The 27,703-nt window shown below is 35.9% G+C and overlaps 1 protein-coding gene across 1 annotated transcript; it reads left to right on the top strand.

Annotated features, from left to right (window-relative positions):
• Nucleotides 1-2,532: 2,532 nt before the first annotated feature.
• On the top strand, nt 2,533-3,987 carry LOC131042138 (uncharacterized). The gene is made up of 2 exons (XM_057975457.1): nt 2,533-2,577; nt 3,541-3,987. The coding sequence occupies exons 1-2, from the start codon at nt 2,533-2,535 to the stop codon at nt 3,985-3,987; spliced, it is 492 nt and encodes a 163-aa protein (XP_057831440.1).
• Nucleotides 3,988-27,703: the final 23,716 nt, after the last annotated feature.

The following is a 27,703-nucleotide window of genomic DNA, read 5'->3' on the forward strand; positions in this document are numbered from 1 at the left end:
ATTTGCTAGCTCTCAATATTTCCTAGTAGTTTCTCTCCATTATGGTGATCTCTGCTGGCAAATGTTCAACATCTATGCCCCCAACTCTAGGGCGGGAAGACGGAACCTGTGGGAGGAAATTTCTAAGATCACTATGACTAATCAGAAGGATAGGATGTTGCTTGCTAGGGATTTCAATTCCCCCCTCTACCCTTCTGAGAAGTGTGGTGGCCTGGAGGATTTCTCTGACAGCATGAGCGACCTTGCCACCTTCATCAATGCTTCAAACCTAGTGGATATTGACCTTCAGGGTGCCCCTTTCACTTGGTTGAATAATAGGAAAGGCAAAAACCTCATCCAAGTCAGACTGGATAGATTCCTGATCTTCACCAATTGGGATTTGGGAACGAGTTCCTTCCTGGAATCCCTCCCAAGGATAGTGTCTGACCACAACCCCCTTCTTCTCCACTGGAAAGACAGACCCTACCAGGGTCCACCCCCCTTCTGCTATGAAATCATGTGGGCCTCCCATCCTAACTTCAAGGATTTGGTTAGAGGCTAGTGGTCCACCCCAATCCAAGGGACTACCATGTTTAGAGTAACAGAGAAACTAAAAAGAATCACCAAGGAGGTCAAAGGATGGAATAGGAACACCTTTGGTGACATCTTTAAAAGAAAAAAGGACTTGGGATCTAGATTGGAACAACTTCAAATTTTAATGGCTACTGGTAACCCCCGGATCCCATTTTGAAGGAGGAGGAAGATTGTCACAAAAGCTGGAAAAATATCCTTGCCAAGGAGGAAGTGTATTGGAAACAAAGATCCAGGATCCAGTGGTTGAAAGAAGGGGACAGAAATACTGCCTTCTTCCATAGATCGGCTTCTAACCACATGAGGAGGAACTACATCAAAATTATTAAGGATGAAACTGGCCAGGAAATTTATGATGACTCTCTGATTGGATAGAACGTGGTGGACTTTTTCACCAGTCTGTATGTGGACGGTGGAACGGACTCACCGCTCCAGGACTGCCTCATTAGTAAATTGCCGATGGTCATTGAGGAAGATGACAACTGGCAACTCCTGTCCCCCATCTCTTCTGAGGAAGTTCATAGGGCGGTCTTTGTGATGGGAGCTTATAAAACACCAGGCCCAAATGGTTTCCCCCCGGCATTCTTCCAGGACTATTGGGATATTGTTAGCTATGATGTTACTAAAGCTATCCAAGATTTCTTCAAAACAGGGAGATTGCTTAAAAAGATCAACAACACTTTCATTGTCCTCATCCCCAAGACCACCACTCCCAACTGCCTGAAGGAGTATCAGCCCATAAGCCTCTGCAACACCATTTACAAGATCCTCTCCAAGGTTCTTGTAAACAGAATCAAACCTTTCCTGGAAAAATTTATCAGTCCGTCTTAGAAAGGCTTCGTCCCAGGATGTCAGATTTTGGATGCCGCCATTACTACTCATGAGATAATTCATTCCATGGATAGGAGCAGATTACCAGGTATGGCCTTTAAACTTGATATATCTAAAGCTTATGACAAGGTTAATTGGGAATCTCTTTTCAAAGTGCTCCTAAAACTGGGATTCAACAAAAAAATGGTGAGTATGATTTGTGAATGTGTTACCACAGTCCCATTCTCAGTCCTGATAAATGGGACTCCTAGGGGAGGCTTCAAAGCTAAGAAGGGTATCCGGCAGGGTGACCCCTTATCCCCTTATCTTTTTATCATGATAGCTGAAGTCCTAAATAGAAATGTGACTCATCTAGTCACCAATGGTAGGCTCCAAGGATTCAAAGCGGCCTCCACGCTCCCCCCTACTAATATCCAGCAGTTCATGGATGACACATTCCTTTTTGGCAGAACTTCGGTCATGGAGGCTAAAGGTTGGAAGACCCTTCTGGAGGACTATGCCAAGGCGTCAGGACAATGCATCAACTATGAGAAGAGTAATCTCTACTTCTTCAACACTCCAAATGACCTCCAACTCATAATCCTCTCCATCCTCGGATGCAAAATGGCTACTCTCCCGGGGACCTACCTGGGACTCCCTGTCACTGTCAAGCAAGTCACCCCCACCTTTTGGAACTCTATCTTGGAAAGAATGCAGAAAAAGCTTGCGGGATGGAAAGGGAAATTTCTCAGTAGCGCGGGGAAGCTCCAGCTCCTTGCTGCCTCCCTACAGGGAATTCCGGTCTACTTCCTCTCCATGTTGAAAATATCAGGGACCATGGGTGAGAAGCTAGAAAAAATTCAAAAAAACTTTTTATGGACTGGCTTAGAGGAAAAGAAACACCTGGCTCTGGTCAATTGGGATACTGTGTGTCTACCCAAATCTTTGGGAGGTTTGGGTATATGAAAGATTAATGCCCTCAATAAGGCGCTAATTGCCAAGGTGGGATGGACCCTAGCTAAAGGGGAGGCGGATTGGTGCAACATCATCAAAGCTAAGTATTTGGACTGGGAGCATTTCTTCTATAATCTCAACTCTTCTGACCTTCCCCAAGGTTCCAAATTATGGAACAACATCCTAAAAATTAGAATGATGGTCAGAGATGGTCTGAAGTGGCAGCTTGGAGATGGCAAAAAGGTGAGATTCTAGGAGGACTTTTGGACTGAGGACAGATCGTTAATCAACACTCGCTTCCATCAAATCAGGAACCATTTCAAGGCTATCCTAGGGGAGTATGCTGCAGATTATTTGATCCCAGGAAGTGGTTGGAAGGACTTAGTCCCCATTTGCAACAATCAACCGAACCTGGTCCCCCTGGCTCAGGAATTGCAACTCTTATTGCTGAAAACTAGAATTCCCATGACCACGAACGAAGACAACTTCATCTGGAGAGAGTCTCAATCGGACCAGTTCTCGGTCAAATCTACATACTTTCAGCTCCTAAAACCCATTGCGGATGCAGAAGGTTGGAAGAAAGTTTGGAACCCTCAGTTAATTCCCAAAATTAATTTCTTTTGGTGGTCCCTCATGCATGGCAAAACCCTCATGCTTGATAATTTGAAAAGGAGGGGATTCCATCTCCCCAATAGATGCAACTTATGTAAAAAGGATGAGGAATCTATTGAGCACCTTTTTATTCTTTATCCCTTTGCGGCTCGCATTTGGTCTGTCATGCTTCAGAAATGTGGTCTGTGTTGGGTCTTCCACAAAAATATTAAAAAATTTGTGTTTGATTGGACCCTCCCTTCCCATCATCCCCTCATCATTCAACTTTGGAAACAAATTCCTCCTCACATCTGCTGGGCTTTGTGGAAGGAGAGAAACAACAAAATTTTCAGAGACACTAAGACCCCTCTAGACTCTGTTGCCCTCACCTGCTTCAAGTTGATATCAGAGAATCTAGAAGCTACAAAATGGAAAATCCCGCCTTATCCTCCTGATGAGATGGATAAGAGGATAACTCAAGGCTAGAAGCTCCCCCCTGGATTCAACCATTTCAACGACAGCACCAAGAAAAAGAGATAGATGACTAGGTGGTCTCCCCCTAGAATTCACTAGTTTAAATTGAATTTTGATGGCTCGGCGCAATGCAACAATCAGGCTGGTGGTGGAGTCATCAGGGATCAACTAGGGGACATGATTGCAGCCTATGCTGGCAACCTCAGTGAAAGCTCGGTCACCCAAGCTAAGGGAATGGCCCTCCTCTGGGGGTTGAAAATGGCTAACGACATAGGAATAAAGCATCTAGAAATTGAAGGAGACTCTAAAGTTATTATCGACTCTATCAAAGGGAAGGCTTTAGCTAGGTGGAAAGTGGAACCCATTCTAAGGGATATCAGGCAGTTGCTGGTCAAAATGGAGGACTTCACCATAGACCACATCTTCAGAGAAGGAAATAGAGCGACAGATTCCATGGTGGCTAAAGGAAGGTTGCAGATGGGCTTACGATGCTGGAGGAACCCCAATGCGCTGCCAATCACTGTTAAGGAAATCCTGGATAAGGAAAAAGCCTTATGCCAGGAAAGGACTAACCCTTCTGCCCAATGATGAAGGAAAATATGTTAAGTTTTTCAAATTGGCGGGGAGATCCCGCCAATTTCTACCAAAAAAGGACACGTAGCAGAGATATGCGGAGTCATCACTACCACAGGAGACGAATTTATAAAGAAAGGTCTGACATCGGGAATGATTACCTTTTGTTTATGACTCGGATGGTGCCAACTGGCAATGACAAAGGCAGTGCTGAGGAGCTGTCAACTCACATTGGCCCGAGCAACGAGCTGTCAACTCACATTGGCCCGAGTGATAGCTCGCACGCTCTGAGTAGATTTCAAGCCAGTGATATCTACGAGACCTTAAAGGTTAATAATTACTATGACTATTACAACCGTTTAACCCAAGTCTGGCACATTTTTCCTAACCATTTCGTCTTAAGTTTGCTTCGGCTCTGCATTCTAGTTTTCTGTTATTTTCAAACTGTGAAGCTGGAGGATTCTAAAATGGGGGGGGACAAGCTCAGGCTGGAACCCAACAAAGTTGAGGAGTTCAAAGCCAAACCTGCAGCCTGGTTCATGTGCACCGAAGGAGGCATTGACAAATTTATGGAGAACATGAAGGGCAATGACGAGAGACTCTCTAAACAATTTGTATCCTCTTGGGAGGACAGAAGGGTGACTGTGGGAGGAATCTTCTTCGAAATTAATGAAGAGATCATAGCCCAGGCTATGAGCCTCTCTATGGAGGGCAGAAAATGGAAAAAACAGAGCCGCATTGTGGACTCTACCAGCCTTAACCATTTTTTCTGCCACGGCGAGAATCCTGTCAAGAGGGCCGGAGGCTTTAACAGAGAGGAACTCCTGCACCCTTGGGACGAAGTCTGCTACATTGTGATGAAGTACTTCATGCTCGAAGGTAGGTATGGCATTTTTTACTATTACCACTTCCCCTTCCTGAACCATTTGAGGAACAAAGACCTCATTTCCATTCCGTTCTTTTTGTTGCACTTGATGGATGCTAATGTTAAAGATATAGCTGAAGCCAAAAAGAAAGGAAAAGACTTTCCTATCCTGCACCAGGGCCTTATGCTCTACTTGTTCAACTTCCACCTCACCCTCTACCCGCCCCATTCCATTTTTGTACAGAATGTCGGCCCCTCGACCCAACCTCTGGCCATCAATGATTCAAGCCCCCGTGGCACTGAACTTGGCTCCTCCAGTAAGAAAACCAAGAATCACTCCCTGGAGGAGGTCAGAACCCCTAAAAAAATTAAAATCCAAGAAATTGATTCGGACTCGGACTTTACTGAAGATGCCAATATGCCCCATTGCTCTACCAGATTGGCCTCTAAACCCTCTGATAAATCCCTAAGAGACCCCTCCTCCTCGCACGACACGGGAAACTCCATTCCGACTGATAAAACCCCCCAGGCCTAGCTCAAACATTCCCCCCTTTCTATGAGCTCAACCCATGTTTCTGATAGTCCGATCGCCTCTTTGAGCCTGGAGCCTGCCAATTACCCGTCCCCGACCTTTAGGATTGAGAAAGTGATGGTTGTTGAAGAGGCCAATAGTGTGAAGGAAGAAGATCCCAACTTGACAGAGCTCGGGAAAAAGATAGAAGCCCTCTCTGACAACATGCAAGTGATTACCAGGAAACTGGAGGCGACGGAGTCCAAGATGCATGATGTGTCTAAATTCGCTCTAAATGTCATGAGATGCTCGGCCACTACTCTGTGCCTTTTGTAGGATAGCGTGGACAAAGGAAAAGCCAAGGAGGATGAGGACTTTAAAGGCCTATTCAAGTTCCTCACTAAGGAATGGGCGAAGAAGCTGCTCCCTAAGAAGAGTCGTGGGAAAAAGAATTAACTATCTGTATGTGGAGGAATTTTTTGTTTATGCGGTGTAGTAAGCTTGATAGATCTAGTTTCGGCTTATGTTTTTATTTTAATTCTTATAGCCCGGCGTGGCACTAGAAGTATACGCTAATTGGTAATATTTTATTGCTGATAAACTCTCGTATGATGGTTTTTGTTTTTGATAGAGGTAAAAGGCTGCTTATGTGCTGATTGTTTGGGGACAATGTTCCTTCCATTGTTCTTCTAATTGTACCCATGGGTCATCCCCCTCGTTTTTGGCTGCTGTTTTTATCAAAAACACATAGTAAGATATCATCAAATCACCATAAGCATATTATGAACCACACATATAAAATAAGTGCATATAGATCATTAAATAAGAGTCCATCATAATAATCCATGAATTTGAATTGCAAATATGATTATTCTATCATCAATAAAGTATCCAAGTCATAGATAAATCTATAAACACCCATCAAAAGCATCATAGAATAATCTATACGCTATATCAAAATAGTCTATCGATGCACAAAAAGGAAAGATAAGTCAGGGAGGAGCACTACAATTTAATTGCTCATTGGTTATTTAATTATTTATTTAGTTATTTTATTTATTGTTCTTTTTATTTATTTGCTTTATTGTTTATTTACCTACTCTTATTTCTTATTGGTTTAATTTATTATTTACCTCTTTTCATTAATTTGATTTACTATTTATATTACTTACCCTTTTCTTTTATTGGTTGTTTTGGAAAATAATATTATTTAAAAAATTCTTACCTTGATTTTCAAAAATGGTTGGTAAGGTTTATTGTTAATTTTATTATTTTTGGTCGGCTATGATGAGGTATGGCTTTTGAGGGTTTATTTTAAATATTGATTTTTGAGATTTCTTGAGGGTTTTTTGGCTAAAGAAATTATTGAAGTTTTGCAATTGAATTTTGGATAGTATTTTTTGTAATTGTTTGAAGATTGGAGTTGATCTTTTGGATTTTATTATTGTTGGATTTGGGATAATTTTATGACTTCAAACTCTTGTCCACATTTCTTCTTTAATCTCTTGTCCATTACTTCAATTTTTTCAGGTTGGTGATTTTGGTCATTCTCATGCATTTGTATTCCTAAAAGAATGTCTTCAAAAGATTGTCTATCGTGATTTGAAAAAAAGAAATTAAATGTTTGTTTGAGAAAATCCTGTCTATGCTCTTTTAATTGATTTTATTGCAGGATGATGGTTGGGTTGTCTTTTTCATGAAGAGACTGTGTTCCAAGTTCTAGCCTTTTATGTTTTATTTTGGGAGGAATTTGTATATTGTTATTTCCATGAGGAAACCTTAGAGCCCCATGATATTATGTTTTTGGATCTTTTAATCTTTGGTTGTTGGGATGGACTCTGTAAATTATCGTCAAGTTGTGGATGAACGCCCAAGACCTTGGCTTTCTCATTTTTATACATTATCTTTTTGTGATGCCTTAATTTCATCATGAATGGAATCAATTTGAGTGTATGTTATTTTCCAGACTTACCCATTTATTTTGTCTTTGTGTCTAAGATGATTTTATATCTTTGTTGTGATTGTGCTAAACTATTTATCATATGCACTAGTCTTTTGTTTAAATGCACTACACTATTCTCTATGTGTGCTATTATTTCCAGCATATGTGTCATTCTGGATCTCTTATGCATTATTATTTATGGTAAATGTGCTATTTTGTGTGTCTTAGGCACTGTTATGGGTAGTATATGCATTAGACCATGCACTATATGCACCATTTTGTTTGTCACATGTGATATTTAGTCTTTCATAAGTGATATTTAATTGGTTAAATGTGCTAGAGTATTCTACAAATGCGCCAGTTAATTCTACATATGTGTTGTTCTGTGATTTTGTGTTCTATTTAATTTTTTGTGTTGATTTATGAGTTGTATTCTTCTGCCAGAGGCTTGATTTGGATTTATTAGTAATTCCATGTGATGGCTTCCTAGTTTTGGATTGTAAGATGTTGTAATGTTGATTATTTGATGGTATTGTGATTACCTGGAGAGGTTGTTTATTCATTGATTTTTTTGGGATTTGATGCATTGGCTTTATGATGGCTATGACTTGTTGGGATCATTATTTTGGTTGCTTTGGTATTGGCACTATGGGTGCATTTGTGATTTGGATCAATTGGTTATTGGAACCTTGGATGATATGTTCTATGAGACACTTGAGATTCCATGTGTATAACATTTGTATTGATGTTATAGCCTAGGTTTAGGAACATGTTAGGGGGAGTGACTTCCAAGTGGATGTTGGGGCCCACAAGTGGTTTCCAGGGAATCTCATTGGAAGTTTTATGTAAAAAAGTAATAATATTAATTAAATTAATGTAGGGGTTTGGGTAGATCTCAAATTAGATAAGATAATTTGTGATGTCCCACTCATAGCCTAGCATGCTAGTATAGGCGTAGGATAAGGTTGGGAAGGCCTTGAATAGTGACTATGCTCCCTTGTCTTCACGAAAGGTTGATATGGTTTTGCATGTGTAATACTTGGGCATTGAGGTTGAGAGAGACTACTAGGAAAACCCTAAAGATGGATGTTGGGGTCTAACCACCAAGAAAACCATTGTTGATAGCATGTGATGACACTCTTTCCCTACATGTGTCCTTCTACCTTAGCCTTGATTTGATGGCTGCCTCTGGTGGGTTTTTGGTGATTTATGATTAAGCCTTGTTCTATGCTTTATGTTATTTTCCTTGATGTTAGTTTTGTGGAGAGTTAGCCTTTGTTATGGTTCCTTGGAGGTTAGGTGTCATCCTAGGTGTAGAGTGTGTGTGTGGGACCCTTATGTCATTCTCTGGAGCACAAGATGTGGACCCTTTTGGTTCCACATGGTCGGGTGGTTTGAAGCCATCTTCCATTGGGATTCTTCTTCATTGGTTGTTCATTTGTGTATTGTTGATTCTTCGTCTTTTCAACTTATGCATGGATTCTTGGAGAAGATATGTATTATGTTCTTGATGGAGAGATTTCACTATACCATGTATCGTAAACATGTATCTTGTAACTAAGGATTATGATTCATTATAGGATATAAGATGTATAGTAGGTGATTTACTTGAGAGGAGTGTAATATGTTATTTGGATGGTTATTCTTGTAGCTAGAGATTAAAATACGTTGGAATTAAATTATGGATTCTTGAAATGATATTTTATTATACTTTTGAATAATGGTAATATGATATATGCTTAAACGGATATCTTTATTAGGAAATGGAATGCTTATGTTTAGAATTGAAGGTGAAATATAGTTGTTGGAAATATGAGTAGGAACATTTGGATTCAGACATTAAAATGAACCTAGTATTGGTATGATTCAGACATTTGGATTCATGAGTAAATGATATTGTGAGCTACGGTTATGTCATTAAGTTGAGATTCATGAATGGATAATAATGTAGTAATATGGTTATTTTCCTATGTATCTTAATTGGAAAGAATGTTAGAATTAGTAAAGGATTTATGTAGTAAAGTGAATGGTTAATGTTTATATCTTGAAGTTATACATTAAATAAAGTAGTGGCATTGGAATGTCGTAGGGAATGTGTATCTATTTGATGATCATTTATGTTACGCATGTCATTTTCACTTGCATATTAGTGTTGTACGATCATGCAAAATTAATATATATGTGGTAATTGATCTTTAAAAAAAAAGTTCTCTATTTTCTTAGTCTTTTTGGTTAGTTTCTCTAGGGTATTTTGGTGGGCATTACAAAAGTACCTTAACCTTTGTCCAACTCTTGTATGTAGTTTAGTATTTTCATAAAGTTGAAAGACAACAACCAATGATGTGGTTGTGCTAGCATATGGAAATTGATTTTTGAGCAATATATAGAAGTGGCAATGCTAATTGTCCTAATACAATAATTTGTATTTTGGAATTCATTGACAAAGATATGACGCAACCAAAATAGGTGATAAAGAGTTGTGCTGATGAGGGCAAAACCTGAGACACAAAAAAACACAACAATAGAGACAGAAAAGATCTATTTTATTATTATCTAAAATATAAATTCAATACATGCAAATACATTCAAGAGGAATAAATCCTCACAAGCTACAACACATTACAACTTACAAAATTTTCTGGAAAACCCTTTCCCACAATCTAAATTTTTTCAACCTAAAACCCACTCTCTAAAAAATAACTCCCTAAAATGACCCACAAGTTTCCTAAATAGCCTTTTCCAATTTTGGGCCAAAATTACAATTTAGAAATTAAGATTTAGCAGTCTAGTGCCAAAACATACAATTTGAATTTTGAAATTGAGCCAAATTTGAAAACTGGAAATTTTCCGAAAAATTGTCCAACTTCCAGCAGTCATAAATTTTGATCCAGGAATCAGATTAATGTGTCGTTTGAACTGTCGAAAAGATCTTCGAGTGAAGAATATGCTAAGAATTTTCTTTGCTGGTTATTGCCAATTTTGGGACTATTCAAGATCGTTTAATGCCTCAAATTTGACTCAAAAGACTTTTTATCAAATTTTTGGGAAACTAAAACTTAAATAACTTTCAAATTGTTAATGATTTTAACCTAATTAATTTGCAAAAGTGCTTATTTTTCTATTCTAAAGCTTCCCGCAAATTTTGGGCTCGATTTGTCTTCAAAATAAAACTTTATAAAAATAGAAGTTTGGCTAAAAAAAGCAACAAAACAATTCTAAAAGTTGGAATCTCTTATTCACCCAAATGAGTATCCAGAAATGCAAAAACATTATAGAAAACTAACAAAAAGGATTTTTTTTTTGGGTGATGCAGGATTGCTCTTACACCACTAGATGCTTCTACATCAGACACCCAAGGTTGTTTGAGAAGTGATCCTATCACGTCTCAACTGGTTGAGGAAAACCAAAATGGTTAACCTCTCTCTTGGACAACCATGATGAATCTTTAATAGGTCTTCCCCTCCATTTCACCAAATATTCCTTGTACTGCCTATTTCTTGTACTCGTTCTTGCACGACTATCCAAAATTGCTTCGATCTCCTCCTTCTCTGAAGTAGGTGGAAATATTTGACATTGTTCCATTACTAGTTCTTCCTTTGTGTCACCTTCATGATATTCTATTAAGTCTACAATGTTGAATAAAGGGGAAATATTAATTCCATTCGATAACTCTACCTCATATGCGTTCCTTGAATCATGCTTATTCAAAATCTTGCAAGGACCAAACTTCTCCATCCTTAGTTTATTGTATGTCCCCATTGTAAACCTTTCTTTCCTCAAATGGACCATCATCTCGTCACCAATATGGAACTCCTTATAGCTCCTCTTCTGATCAACCTTATCCTTATATTGTAGGTTCATCTTGTTAATGTGCTTCTTCAACTCTTTATATATATTCTTGATGTGTTATGCAAATTCTTCGACTTCAACACTTGTATGCTTCTCTTGGTCCATCTTTCTTATTTCTAGAACGGTTTTTGGACTACCTCCTAAACAATTTGGAATCGTGATCTACCAGTGCTCCTATTGACAAAATTGTTGTAAGCAAATTCTACTAGTGGTAAGATTAGATACCATCCCTTGGGTTTATATCCTACCAAACATCTCAATAGGTTACCCAGACTCCTGTTCACCACATATGTCTACCCATCAGTTTGTGGATGGTGTATAGAACTGAACTTCAACTTTGTCTTCAATTTCTTCCACAAGGTCCTCCAAAAGTATCCAATGAACTTGGTATCACTATCTAAAACAATACTTTTTGATAGACCATGTAGTCTCACCACCTCCCTAAAGAATAAATCAGCAATGTGGACAACATCATGGGTCTTCTAACATGGAATGAAATGTGCCATCTTTGAAAACCTGTCAACCACTACAAATACTGAATCATTTCCTCTTTGTGTCCTTGGTAAACCAAGAACAAAATCCATTCTTATATCCTCCCATGGCCTCTCAGGTACAGGTAATGGCTGGTATAGCCCTGTATTCTGACTTACTCCTTTAGCCACCTGACATACTCTACAACTTTGTAGAAATTTCTTCACATCCTGGGATAACTGAGGCCAATGATAATGTTCATTGATAATGGCAATGGTCTTATCTCGACCAAAATTTCCTACCATTCCTCCACTGTGCTTCTTCTTTATCAAGTTCTCCCTCATGGAACTCCTGGGAATACACAAATGGCTTCCCTTAAACAACAAGCCATCCTAGATTATGAAATCCAACCATCTTGTCCTATCCAAAGTAATAGGCTCCTTGCAAGCTTTCCAAGCTTCTACAAAATTTGGATGCTCACGATACAATATCTTGATTTCATTGAACCCAACCACCTAAAACTACATCTCTATCAACAAAATCTACCTCCTACTTAAGGAATCTACAACTTTGTTATACCTTCCACTTGGTAAACCCTCAGGCACTTTATCAGACACAATGTCTTGAAAATCATTCAACAAACTTGAAACTTCTACAGGCACCTCTTTACTTTCTTCTCTATCTAGTCTAGGAATTAAAGAATAACACATACATTCATGTTTCAGGCCTTCTAGAAATTATCTTCCATCAACAAAACACATTCTTGCACTACTACATGCCATTTCTTCCACCTCCTTCAAGGGATTCAACTTATGGCAAACTCCATCCTTTGTTAGGGTGTAGGTATTAGTATGACCATCATGTACAACATGCCTATCAAACTACCATGGCCTCCCTAACAACATGTGATATGCATCCATGGGTATGATATCACAGTGTACCTCATCACAACAACTTCCAATCTTGAATTTCACTAGGCACTACTCATTAACCAAAACTTTGTGGTCCTTTTGCAACCAGGCAATCTGATATGGATTTAGATGTCTTTCCCTCTCTAGTCTCAAATTTTTAATCATCTCTTCAGACACCAGATTATCTGTTCTTTCATTGTCAATTATCACATCACAACACTTATCTTCACATTTACATCTGGTGTGAAATATACTCTTCCTCTGATCCAGTTCTTTCTCCTCATTCATCAGGGTTCTCCTGACAACTAGGGCTTCTTCCATTTCAGCATCATCAGAATGTTCTGACTAGCCTTCTTCATCTACTTGTGCAACTCGTGCATGACCTTCATTTCTTTTGCTTGTCCTTCCTTGATGTTGTGGACATTCATAGGCTCTATGCCCTTCTTCACCACATTGGAAAAACGTTCCTCTAAAACCACCTCTCCCAGACCCTTGTCCAGGTCTTCCCTTTCCTCTTCCTCATTGTTCACCATTGTTTCGATAATGGGGGTGATAGAAAATATCACTCTTTTGATTTCAACTGGTACCCACATCTTCGTTTTTCTTCTGATCCACATTTCGATTCCCAAAGGATCTTCCACTACCTCTTCCACCTTGACCTTTCCCTTTTTTCTTTCCTTCAAATATCTTATTCAACTTCTCATCCACCTTCAAGGCAAATTGATATGCTTCTTCAATATTGGCCATTCTGACCAGGCTTAGCTCTTCCTGAATACTTGGTCATAACCCATTAAGGTAACGTGCGACTTTCTCCTTGTTGGCCTCTACATGGTCTATTTTGATGATCATTTTATAAAATTCCTCAGTATAATACTTGATAGATATACTAACTTGCTTCAATCCTTTCAATTTCTTCAACAAATCCAACTTGTAGTCCATTGGAATGAATTATTTCTTTAGCTTCTCAACCATCTAATCCCATCTGATGATCTTTCCCTTTCCTCTTTGATTTCTTTCTAGCTAGACTTCCTTCCACCAAATTTTTGCATGAACTTTCAACTTCATTTTTGCAAACTTGACTTGTTCTGGGTCGTCTATCTCCTCATACTCAAAATATTCCTCTATCTTATTTATCCAATTGATCAGCTCTTTTGGGTTCGGATTTCCAGAATAATTGGAAACTTCAATTCTGGGTCTCTTCCCAATCTGGGAAATCGCCCTTAACAATCCAGCCTAATTTTGATCCATTACTTCTTCTGCTTCTTCCTCAATTATATCTTCAACCTCTTCTTTGTCTTCACTTTCTCCTCTCCTTGAATTAAACCCTCTTCTCATCTCTTCTCACAACACATCAATCTATCTCTGGAGGGCTCTAAAACCATTGTCTGCCAAAGTGTTTCTTCCACCAGCATTTTTTCCATGGGCATTTCTACCACTGTGCATCACTCTTGGAGGCATCTTGACCACAATCCCACAACCACAAGTCCTAGTGCAAATTGCCTCATGATTGGCGATCTGTTCACACACTTATAAACAACCTACTCTAATACCACTTGGTGAGGGAAAAACTCGGGACACGAAAAAATATAGCAATAGAGACGCAAAAGATCTATTTTATTATTATATGAAATATAAATTCAATACATGCAAATACATTCAAGAGGATTAAATCCTCATAGGCTACAACACATTATAACTTACAGTATTATCAGGAAAACCCTTTCCCACAATCTAAAATTTTCCAACCCAAAACTCTCTCTCCAAAAACTAACTCCTAGAAATAACCCACAAATTTCCTAAATAGCCTTTTCTGGTTTGGAGCCAAAATTACAATTTAGGATTAAAATTTGGCGGTATAGTGCCAAAACATACAATTTGAATTTTTAAATTGAGCCAAATTTGAAAAATGGAAAAAACCAATAGAGCAATTTTGAAAGTTGGAATCTCTAATTCGTCCAAATGGGTATCCAGAAATGTAAAAACAATAAAGAAAACTAATAAAAAGGAAATATTTTTTTGGGTGATGCAGGATTGCCCTTTGTAGTGCCCCTCCTAGACTTGCATATTGATAGACCTAATTAGACTTATGGTTGATGCTTAGGCGATTATTTATGACCTTATTACTATCCAAGATGGTATCGATGATGCTAGTTACCTTATGTGGATTTATGTTTTTTATGATTGATGATGTGAGGCGTACTTTTTGATATGTGGCATTTGATGATTCTTGTAGATGTTAGTACATAGAATCACCTTGATGGATGAATTTATATGTGATCATTGTTCATGTGGATTATATGACTTATGATGATGAGTTGATGCTAACCCTATTTCATGATTATGATTATATGCGAAGTTTGATGATTTATTGTGTGAATGTCTTCGTGAGTAGAGACAATGTCATATCACTCATTACGAGCATGATATGCCATCACGATTCTCTATCACTTGCTTGTTTATTATAATCTATATGTATCGTATATGTTATGTTTTGTGTTGGATGCAGGTTTGCAGGTACTAAACATCGACTCCACATGGCTTCATAGGTCTGAGCGTATCTATATACCAATGGCAAGTTGTCGCAGGTGACATAGTTTACCTCACACACTCTAGGTCTAAGTTGTGTACATTGTCGATTGCGCCACGATGCAAGTTGAGGTTAGAGTCTTGAGTTGTGTTCTTTTCCCTTTGGCGTAAGATGTTTTGAGTCTATGTTTATCCCTTATTGGAGATGTGTGAATATTTGATTATTTAATATTTATTTTTGATTGATTAATGTTTAAGTTATTGATTTAATTTATTATTTGATTTAATGTTTAATTATTATTTATTATTTAATTACTTTTATTTTAATTGAGCTTTTATTTAATGTTGATTAAAGGATTTTTATATTTATTTTATATTTATTTTACTTTATTATAATTGAATTATTTTTATGGTGTCTTTTGATTCCTTATTATTATAATTTATTTATGATTATTTATTTAATAATTGTTATCCAATTAATTAATATTATTTTTACCTATGCATTGGTATTTCATTATTGAATGAATATTATTATTCATAATTATTTAATTTGTTTGGCTTTTTGGATATATTGTTATATGTAAATAATAATTAATTATGGGGTGAATAAAATATTAATTAATTATTTGTTTTTCTACCCCTTCGGTTAATTGATATTATCTACCTACCCTTTTATTCGATTGGTTGGATGGGGGAGGTAGGTAAATAAAATATATTTATTAAATGCCTTCCTTGAACTATGAAAAGGCAGGTATAATATATAGTATAATGGAATATTTTGATTGGTGGAGATTTTATAGTTTTGGTTTTGATTTTTGAATATATTGAACTTCCTATGCATTCATGGGTGTTGGAATTTTCGGTAATTCTTGGAGATTTTTCTTGAGGAGTTTTACTTTGGATTTGGGTGTGAATTTCTTGAAGGATCTTGTTGGATTTTTGAATTGTGTCTTCAAATTTCTTCCTTGGGCTTCTTTTCCAGGTTGGCTTCGTGATTCTCTGCACTCTGCATTTGTATTTGAAAATATTGTCTGCAAGTCTCTTCAAGATTGATTGTTTGGGGAAATAGGAATTTATTTTTTTGGGGAAATAGGAATTTATTTTTAGTTATTATCATTGTTGAATTAAAGGAAAGATTTGACAAAAAAAATGTATTTAGATTTGTTTTTTAGATTTCATGCATTGGCCGGAAATAGGGGTTTGAATGTGTTTTTTTGTGGTTTTTAAATCCTTGTGATTTATATATGCAATGGTTTTTATATTGTGTGGTTTTGTATTGCCTTGTATACCCTTTTTTGGGTCCCCATAGTGGTTGGAGATCCCTTGCTAAGGTTTGCACCTATTTGGATATCTCTGCGACACTTTTTAGTGTATATGTTTGTCAGATGTGATCAAAATATTGGCTTTATGACCTCATTGGGTTTATGTAAATCCTATTATGTATGTGAGAGGGTCTCTTATGTATTCTAGGTCAATTATAGACCCTGTTGGTGCTTTTGCCTGAATTTGGGCGAGTTTTATGGCATTCTTTTCCCGTTTACTAAATGTTGGAACCTAGTTACAAAAGTGTCATTCTGGGCTGCAAAAGTGTCGTTTCAAGAAACAATAGCACTAGAACAGTAAAACAAACACCAAATTAGGTTCAGTGCATTTCTGGGTTGAGATTTGACTTTTTGGTTGACTTTTCTTGTTGATTTTGGACTCCAAAGGCTAGGGTTTGATGTATTGATGATTTTTGGGCATTGATCCATGTTTCTATGATTTGTTTGAATCCTATTTGGGCTCCAACAAGTATTTTTCACTTGTATATTTAAGGGTTGTAATGTTGCTCCAACAATATGTATGTGTTCCTTGTTGTTGAGAATGAGTATATGCAGCTCCAGCGAGAGGTTATGTTGTGCCTCACTATTGAGGAATATGTGGTATCATTGGATTCATATTCTTGACCTATTTATGTGTTTATGTCACTCTTGAGGATCTCTTTATTGTTTCATTATGATTTCTTGAGGTTATGGCATGATCTTTGTTTTATGACATTTGTTTGTATGATCATAGCTACCTTTATGATTCAATTCGCATCAGATTTGTAATGGTATTTTTGAATACCTTCTATGTTGAGCCTAATGTTGTTGTCTGATGTATTTTGTTATGTTTCTACCTTATGTTCTTGGTCCATGGTTTGGGAGAGTGGGCTCTTGCATGCATGGACCAGGGTTGTGAGTATTAGGCCTTTAGGAGGGGGTTTAGACTTGATGGAACCACATGAAGATTTTATGGTTTAATTTGCAAGTGATAACATTATTAGTAATTGATTGGTGGGTTGGGTATTTAGGAAATCACCTAATCAAGATAAAGAATATGATGTTGTATGCCCCAAATTGGACAGACCTAGGGAGGTGGTTTTTTGGGATCCTAGATTGGGAAGATCGTTGGAGCGGTATACCCAATCTACCTTGAGTGAATCCAAGGTGGAGATGGATGCCACATGGGTTTAGAATGTGATGACACTCTATCCCACATGTGTCCATTATCCATCTTCCATTGTTGTTGATTGTGCCTCTGGAGGTTGATTGCTTGACTTAGCCATGTGATGTATTTTGATGTTGTATTCTTATGTTGAAGTCTTGTAGTGTCATGTTGTATCCTATGGTTATTATGTGTCAACTTGGGTCTTGAGTGTGAGTTGGAACCTTATGTCATCTCCTAGCATGGGGGATGGTTCCTATATAGATCGACATGGTCAGGTGGTTTGATGCCTTCTACCATTGGGATGTTATTCCCTGGATGTTAGCGTGCGTGGATTTGGATCTATAGTATCTCATCATGTGTTTGGATTATTTGGAGCATATCTATGTAATTAAAATGGATATCATGTGTTAACAATCATGAATGACTTAAATGATTAGAAAGGAATTAAATGATTAATAAATACGAATGTAATGTTTTGTGTATATCTTGTGATGATAGTGAATGTGTTAACGATCATGTATGATTTGATTGGAAAGATGTAATCTTCAATATTGGATACCTTGAGATATGGAAAAATATATATGAGTAGTTGTAGTTTGTATGGATTGTATGTCTTTTCAATATGCAGTTGTCTTATGGTGTTGATTTCTATGTATTAGAGATGTTACCATACTACGATGTCTTGTAAATGAGGAATATGAATATGTGTCTATGTAACTTGTATTATTAAGCATTAGGATGGGATGTAGCTGAAGAGACCATGTGCTTGCTCCATGTGCTCTTATGTAATTGAACTTGATGTAGATGAACTATACTATTGTAATAAGATGATGTATTGGTATGTGGTTCATGATATATATATATGTTTATCATGTTGAGAATGAAGTCCTATGTTGAAATTGGGGGATTGAAATATTAGATTGTATTTATTCTTGTAAAATCATATGACTCTTGAACCCATTTAGTAGATTGGAATCCTATTTGGATGTAGAGAAGTACTTGTTGTTATGATCTTGCATATGTATTTGGATACTATTCTTGATGAGTTGTGCTTAAGGGAATAAACGAATACCATTAGTAAAAGAATGATAAGTGCATTTAGTTTCATGATGTGTTAAGTGCTCAAATGAGTAAAGACGTGTATTAGGAACATTCGATTGGTACTTTAAAATGAACCTAAAGAGTATGAAAGGGGATATAGTTATGCATATGTGATTATGTCGGAAGTAAATGTTTAGTTGGATGATAGTATATGGTGTTCTATATGGATATGTGATGTTTTAGTTTAATGTCAAGTAGCGACGTTGAGATACCCTAGGGAATGGAGATGCATTATATTTTTTTATTATGGAGTTATGTTAATGATTAAATAGATGTTCTGCTCGCATAATATGATACTTGGTTATGTTCATGTAGATTGATGTGATCATGTATATAGTTAATAATGCATTGATGAACAATAGTAGTAATGTTGCATTCTAGATGTTAGTGTTAGCTTGGTAGTGATGGTTAATTTAAAAGAAATTTTTTTATTTCCTTTTGTTAGTAGATTCGGGTTTATTTCTCTAGGGTATTTTGGCGGGCATTACACCCTTACACCATTGGATGCTCTTGCATCAAGTGCTATGATGGGGGAAAAAGTGATTATGAGAGGTATAATGCTAGAAGTGAGTAACTTCATATGGTAAGGAGTGGCAATTGATGTTAAGTGATAGATCCAAATAATTTATGATGTTGTCCTTCTAGGAGGACTTATGCACAAATTTGAAAATTTTGACATGAAAGTTAATTTATAATAAGTAGCTAAGTATTACTTTGATTGGTCCCAAAATGAATTTTAAACTTTGAACATGAGTATCAAGCCCATATTGTTGATCTTACTTGGGTCATTTATGCTCACACAAGTTTGACTTAACAAGCTAAAACTTAAAAAAAATATATAAATCTAAATTATGTTTCTTAAAATCAATTATAAATGAAGATTAAATAAAAGTATTATATTAGTAAAAATCACATGATAGGATAATTTACTTAAAATACCTATACAAAAATAATGTAAAAATAAATTATAATTTTTCTTTTAAAATATTAAAAAAACTAATTAAAAAAAGATTTAAATTTATTATATCATAGGTTCTTTTTCTTATCAAAATAAATATAAATATCTACATTTGACATGACGTCACAATGCAATTATAATTATTCTTGTGTAGAAATCTTTTATCTTTCTATCAAAATTAATATAAATATCTACATTGATATTTGAGAAATTTGTAAAAAGGGTGATGTAACTTGTCCTAATATAAGAGGTGTCTGAAGCTTGTTGAAAAACAAATGATGCAATCAAACTAGGTAATTAAGATCGATAATATGATAGGAGCAAAAGTGATTATGGCAAACACAATGCTAAAAGATTGATAATTAATATCAAGTGGAAAATCCAAATGACTTAGGAGGGTGATGTTCTTCTAGTAAGACATATGCACAAAATTTGAATTTTTTGTCAGGAGCATTGATATATAATGACTAGTTGAATATAAATTTGCATGGTCGCAAGTTGAAAATTAAATTTTAAACTTAAGAATAAAAATTCATAATCTAAAAATTGAAAAAAAATAAATCTAAATATAAATTAAGTTATTTTTTCTTAAAATCAAATTAAAATCCAAGATTAAATAGAAATATTACATTAGTCAAAATTCCATGCTAAAATTATTTACTTAAAACACATACCTACTATAAATTATGTCAACCAAGAAATAAAAAACATCATATAGATTTTTACTTTAAAGATATTAAAAATTGATTTAAATAAGATTTAAATGTATTATATCGTATACCTATTTTCTTACCAAAATCAATATAAATATCTACATTCGACATGACCTCATAACGCAATTATAAATATTACTATAAAAAAAAATATAATTATTCATAAATCATGCATTAGCTTGAAATATCATTTTCTATTTTCTAAATAGCATTTAATATTATAATAAACATGTGAAATTAAATGAAACACGTACTTTGTTTTGAAGATTTTATTTTATTGGAAAAATACAAAAGGTTTGAACAATTCCTTGACTTTTAAGATATAGATGGGATGCCACTTTATGTCTTTAATCATGAGCTTTTAAGATTTGCTCCCTATTAACCAACACTTTTATTTCTTTTCTTCTCTTGTCAAACTTTATATAAAAAATTATTAGATTTGCCTTAGATTTTTTTTCCCAAAAGTTAATGTTCTTTATAGCCTCATAATGGTATATTGGATCTTACAAAAAAATATTTAAGAAGGAAAGTAATGTTTCTATGGGCAAATTAGGACAATAATACATGTGAATAATAATCACAAATCAATTTAGATTAATTAATAGTATTTAAGGCTCTTAATTTTAATAATTATAATACTTAGTTTATGAAAGTAAATGTAATTATTAGTATTTAATTTTATAATTAAAGGATATGTGTTACTGAATATTTTTTGAGGATTAGATTGATATCTATTAAAAAAAAAGTGATCATTTTGTTAGAAGAATGTGTTGGATGTGTATTTTATTAGAGTTCAAATTTACAAATTTGAATCAAATATGGATTTAGTCTGTAAGTCCAAATTTAGTGATATGCAATTTATTCTCTCTATTGCATAAGTCATTGGATTGTTAACCCTAATGACTCATAAACTTTGGAATTTAATGTCAACACTACTCTCCATTGTTAATACTACCCTAATGAATATGATCTTTCCTATTGTAGTATTAGTTTTCTCCTAAACAATAAATAAAATAATTAATACAATTAAGAAATAACCAAGCATGCAATTCCTGCCAAAATACCCTAGAGAAAATAACTAAATTAGCTAACAATAGAGATAATTAAAAAAAAAACATCTACTAATGCACTGTGCTTCCTGCCCCCTATCCAAGGGCAAATGCAAAACCCCTGCTAAACACAAATGTATTGTCTTTGATGGCAATTCTTCCTCTAAGGATGTTGAGAACAACAATCCTTCCCCTGATTCTAAGGTTAAAAGGAGGTCCTCCAGACTGGCTTCCAAAAGCCACCAAAAAAAGACCCCGGTGATCGAAAATTTGGACTCCGAGGAGGACACCATTGGGGACAAGGAGGGAGAGGACCCTAATACCACTATGGGGGCCTCTGATGGGGATGTTGTGGATGTGAATATGACTAGAGACCCCATGATTCCAACCATTGTTGGTGCCGCTGACATGGGTAATTTTGAAATGCAAACCCAAGACCCTATTGATGTTAAGGATACGACCCCTATGAACACGAGCACTGAGGGTGTCATGGGCGAAGAAATTTCTGATAACAAAGCCCTGGACTCTGGTAACTTGGATCCGGATTTAAAAATGGCTGAACATGTGATGCAATTTATCCCCCTGATGGGCCTAGTTAATGACATTGATAACTCCCTTGCTGGAGATGTGCCTAAAGAGTTTGAAGAGACCATAGATGACATGGTTGTTGTGAACCCCCAGGGTCTCCCTACTCTTTAGCAAATGGAAAAATTGAGCATGGATGTGTTGGACATCACGCAGAGGATTGAGAACCTTGACCCTATGCTTGATTTGCAAACTATCAAGGATGATGTCAACCGACTCAAGAACAAGATGGAGGCTTGGGAAGCCCAAATGGCGGGCCTTCACAAATTTCATGTGCAGGTGTTACACAGCTCGACGCTCACCCTCTCTCTGCTGAGGGAACGTTCTGCGGACATGGAGGAGGACAAGCAGGAGGCTAGGGACCTTTACAAGTTCCTATCCAATGACTGGAACAATGCCATGGATTGCACTGGGGTGCACAAGGCACCTCTATAGATTGCTTTTTGTTTTATGTTGTTGTTTCTGATTTCTAAAGACTTGGTTCCTTTTTGCTGATAGTTGGTGTTAAATGTTGTTAGTGTTGTTTTTGCACTATGTTTTTAAATAGTTATGCTATGTAAAGGGCCAGTTCCCTTGTTCTCAATGCTTTATTAATAAAAAACATATTAAACTATCATTACTCCAAAACATAGATTAACATAAGACGAATGCATAAAACATCATGAATATAACCATGACCTCATACAACGCAAGCAGAAATAACATTATAACAATTATCATCTCAATGCGTACCTATAATCATTCATTCCCTAGGGTACTTTTACGTCATTACATACTAGCAATAACACATAACATGTTAATATCATAAAACCATTAACATTGTTATAACGATTACATTACTGTCTCTTTTATCATAAGAATCATGAATTTTCAAACACTTATCCTATCATATTCCCATTAACCCTCTAAGTTCGTTTTTTAAAAACCAATTCCAAGTGTTCCCTTTTCCCAATTTCTTCAATAACCATATGACTCAATATGAATCCAAATAACATTATCAACATATAAGAAAATCTAATTCTTTTCCTTTCTTAATTTTGGTATACATCCCATCAAGATAGCATATACACAACCATCAGGCCCATTCATGGGCCTAGGCAGGATAATATGTCATGTGGGCAACCAAATGCTCATTTAAATTGCAATTGGACTCCACCAGAATAAGGGTGGATAAAGGCTAATTTTGATGGGGCATCAAAAGGAAATCCATGCAATTATGGTTCAGGGGTAGATTTTCGGGATTGGCAAGGCACTATTGTAGCTTGGGGTGATAAAAGATTGGAGAGAGGAACAAACAATGTAGCTGAGGTGCAAGAAGAACTCTTGGCAATTCAGTGGGGTTTAAAATTTGGTTTTAAAAAACTACATTTGGAGGGTGACTCATTGATCATAATTAATGCTATAATCAGAGGAGATACTTCAGCTTGGATGTTAAACAAGTATGTTTAGATGATAAAAAATGATTTGAATTATTTTAAAGATTTTAAAGTCACTCATGCTCAGAGGGAGGGAAATAGAGAAGCATATACTTTATCAAAATGGGCTTGTAGGTTTGATGTTATACAAGACTTCCAGTTAGAAGATATTTGTAATCTGTTGGAGGATGACTTGGGCAAAGACATCATAGAAATGGAAAATTCAAAAATGGTGGATGGAGGATGCATTGATGGAGGGAAAAGGTAGTTGGCATGATTCAGAGGAGAAGATATTACCGAATCATGCAGATGCAATAGGAGATATACTTGGATAGAGTTGTGATGGATTTGCATTTATGAGTTTTGCATTGGTGGCGATGTTGGATGTGAAGCTTGGAAAATGTGATTTATGCATTAATAACAACATTGAGTGTTGCTTTAGTTTTCCATTTTCAATTCTTCTTCTTGAAACATTTGTAAGAATTTGTAGAGAGCAGTGATTGGGGTCTTAAGGTGACGGGCCTATAGCTGAGAATTATGGAGGTGTGCTTCACTTTCAAAATAGGTAAGAAAATTGCGCCATTTGTGGGGAAGGTGATGAATAGGCATATTCAAGGCCTCTTCCTTCATAAGGATGAAAGGATGACAGAGGTGGTGAAGCTCATGTTGGGGGAACACATTGTCCATATTAGTCACATATACATTACTAATATGGACATTTACTCGCTTATTGCTACTTGGGGGCTTGAATTTGAAAATACGGTGGCTATGGTGAAAAATGTGTTAAATTATTTAATTACAATGGATTATCTAGGGGACTTGGACTCCATTTTTGAGTGGGTTGTCCCGAGAGTTGGCATGAGTGGGTTGTCCCGAGAGTTGGCATAGACATATTAGAAGGTTCGATTGAGAATGTGAACCCCATTCCGTTCATTTGTGGGCTAGAGGATGATATGAAGGCTAGATGTAGAGCCTTAGTGTGGAGAGGTTGGAAGGCTTTCAAAATTTTTGCAGGGCTAATGCGGGTGGAAGAAGCTCTTCGCGCAACACACGAAAGTCCAAGGTAGAAGTGGGATGAGAACTGCGACCGAGGGCATGCATGGAGGAGGCAGTGCAAATTCTTGCCAGGTTCAATGAAGAACATGACAATGCTAGTCAATGATCTTAGTCTTCTTTAGCCATTGTTTACAATATTTTAATTTCAGTACATTTAAAAAAAATAAAAAAACACTTGTATGTAAATTGTTTATCTTTGTCAGGCTGACAGATTGCCTATGATATTGTTTTCGTTATGCTCAATTATAGATTATAGTAATAGATAGATGAATCGGGGTTTTTTTTCTATGTATGTTTTGGAGGGGTTTTTTAGTAGATTTTTGGGATGGTGATCTACAAAAAGATGTACTTTTTGTTTCAAAATATTAATAAAAAAAAAATTATTATCGACAAAAAAAACATATACACAATCATAAACAAGTCTATAAAACAAATACTAGTTATTTTTCTGAATGAAATTACTTATAACAAGATTATCCAATAACACCATTTCTACAATAAAGACACACATAGATAACCATTTCAAATATTATTCCATTACAAGATCATAACCTCGACTACCTCATCATCATGTCCTATTACATAAGAGTACATGATATAAATACATAATCTCTTTTACAATTTCAATGTCACCATGATTCAGTATATTATCTTAATATATAAAAATTAGCTCCGCATAAAGAATAATCATATAGTCCATACAAATCTACAACTACTCATTCTAAAATTAAGGATTAATATCTTTCAAATCAAGTCATACGTGATCATTAACACACCCACTACCATCCACAAGATATACACAAGATAATCCATTCGTATCACTCAATCATTTAATTCCTTTTTATTTTAGAATTACATGCACATCCATTTACAACAATCTTATCCAATGCATCTCATTCTAAAATCAACCTACTACAAGTCCTAATACATAGCTTCATAAGATACTAATTACATAGTTTTCTTTACTATTACATCTTTCTCAAGATACAAAACACATGATATCAATTCCAATTACATGAATTATTCTCCAAAGATCCATCCACATGATGAGATAATATAAATCCATATCCATGCATGCAAGCATCCAACGAAGAACATCCGAATGGAAGAAGGCATCAAACCACCCGATCGTGTGAAACCAAATAGGAACCACCCCTCGTGCTAGGAGATGACATGGGGTTCCAACTCACACTCAAGACCTAGGCTGACACCTAACAACCAAGGGACTCGACATGACATCCACAAAGACAACAACCATAACAATGAATCACATCACATCACAAGGCTAATCATAAATCAATAAACTCCTAGAGGCATAATCATTAACGGACATAACGATAATGGACACATGTAGGGAAGAGTGTGATCACATGCTAGCCTCATGTGGAATCCGCCTCAACCTTGGAGACAAACAAGGGAGGTCGGTTTACCACTCCAACGGTCTTCCCAACCATAGATCCCAAAACCACCTCTCTGGGACACGCCATTGGGGCATACAACTCAAATTCATTATCTTGATTATGTGAATTCATAATTACCCAAACCCACTAGTCAATTATTATGGTTATGACTTGCAATTAATCATAAACTCTTCACGTGGTTCCATGACAGGTCTAGAACCTTTCCTAGTGGTCTATTGCTCATGACCCCAGTCCTACACATGCAAGAGCCCACTCTCCCAACCATGGACCATAACCTTAGGGTGAAACATACACATAACAACATCACAAGGAGGCTCAACATAAGATCCAACAATAACAATATCACACTGATACAAATCTGAAGCATAACAAGGACCATGAAGTCAACATGAACATCAAGAACCTCAACCATCAAAACAACAACAATAAACAAGAGTAAGGCATACACCATCTTACTAAAAAATAAGCAAATACAATCCTCAATAGTGGGGCACATCCATCCCACTGGAGCTCATATTAAATCAACCTCAATAGCAAGGCATTCTCTTTCTTTCTAGAGCCAATTAACATATATACACAATCCTCAATGGAAAGGCATTATCCCTCTTGCCAGAGAAAAAAAATAAAAATAAAGATCATTAATGAAGCAAAATTATCTCAAATAAACTCAAGACATTCATGAAAAAGTCTTTGGTACAATCCTCAAATCCAAAAAAGTAACCACATTACACAAAACTGGTAAACCAACAAAGTAAGACAATTTAGCGCATGCAAGTCCACCAGATTAGTGCATATGGGGTGCAAATTAATGTATACGAGATATTCTCTAGCACATACAAAGAAAAATTTAGTGCATATGAGATGCAAAATAATGCATCCAAGAAAAAGTGTAAAAATGATGAAAAACAGAGGTTTAGAGTTACGAATCCACCCAAAATTGCATATAGGCTCACAAATGGGATACATAGCACTCCAAAAAGGTGCATAAGGCCAAGATAAAGATAAAGCAAGGCATAATTGAAGCAACAAGACCTCACAAGAGCATTTAAACTTCATTTCCCGACATCACACATACACAATCATACATAGACATTGCCAATAATCAAATGACATCATCATATGAAAAGATAAGGTAGAGAGAGAGGGTCTCATACATAAATAGAGTGGAAAACAAGGACTCAACAAGTCCATAGGGGAGACAAAACAAAAACTACAAACACAACGAATGCAAAATTGAACTTTCACGACAACACTCAGCATAATAAGTAAAAAGCATACAAATATTAATTTTTTCCAACATTAATATATTTATATATTAATATTACTATCCTTCTTCAATTACATTTCCCAATCTCCCACAGACAATATTTATACAAACATGGAGTAACACAGGTCCTTTTAAAATCAAAATGCAAGAGTAAAGACATAGCTCCAACCTAGAAAATAGAGTGATGGTAAGAGAAATCCGATGAAGAGAAAAACAAAAATATTCAACAATCCAATCCAATCTCCAAATTGAAACCAAAAAAAACTCCAGCAACATTCAAAATTCTCCAAAGTCGTAGAAAAATCCATGCAAAAGCTCCCCTCAAATGCTAAAAAAAACCAATAAATAAAATTTCATTCAAAAACTATAGAAGAATCCTAGCCAATAAAATTATTTTAATAAACTATATTCTATACCAACCCCCTTCCAAAAATTGAGGTAAGAATATAAAATAATATTATTTACTTACCCCCAAAGCTCAACCAATAAAATAATAGAGTATGTATAAACATAATATTTAATTACTCAATTAGTAACAATAGAATATAATAATATAATAACTAATAATAATAATAAATCAAAGCCCAATAAAATAATGAAAGACAATATAAATAAATGCTCC

Source organism: Cryptomeria japonica, chromosome 9 (assembly GCF_030272615.1).
Source record: "Cryptomeria japonica chromosome 9, Sugi_1.0, whole genome shotgun sequence".
NCBI classification, from domain to species: Eukaryota; Viridiplantae; Streptophyta; class Pinopsida; order Cupressales; family Cupressaceae; genus Cryptomeria; species Cryptomeria japonica.

Excerpts from the sequence above, each read along its gene's own strand:
- LOC131042138 (XM_057975457.1), top strand. The coding sequence starts at position 2,533 with ATGGTCAGAGATGGTCTGAAGTGGCAGCTTGGAGATGGCAAAAAG. Across the intron at positions 2,578-3,540 it reads AGCTTGGAGATGGCAAAAAG|GCTGGTGGTGGAGTCATCAG; the intron begins GTGAGATTCTAG and ends TGCAACAATCAG.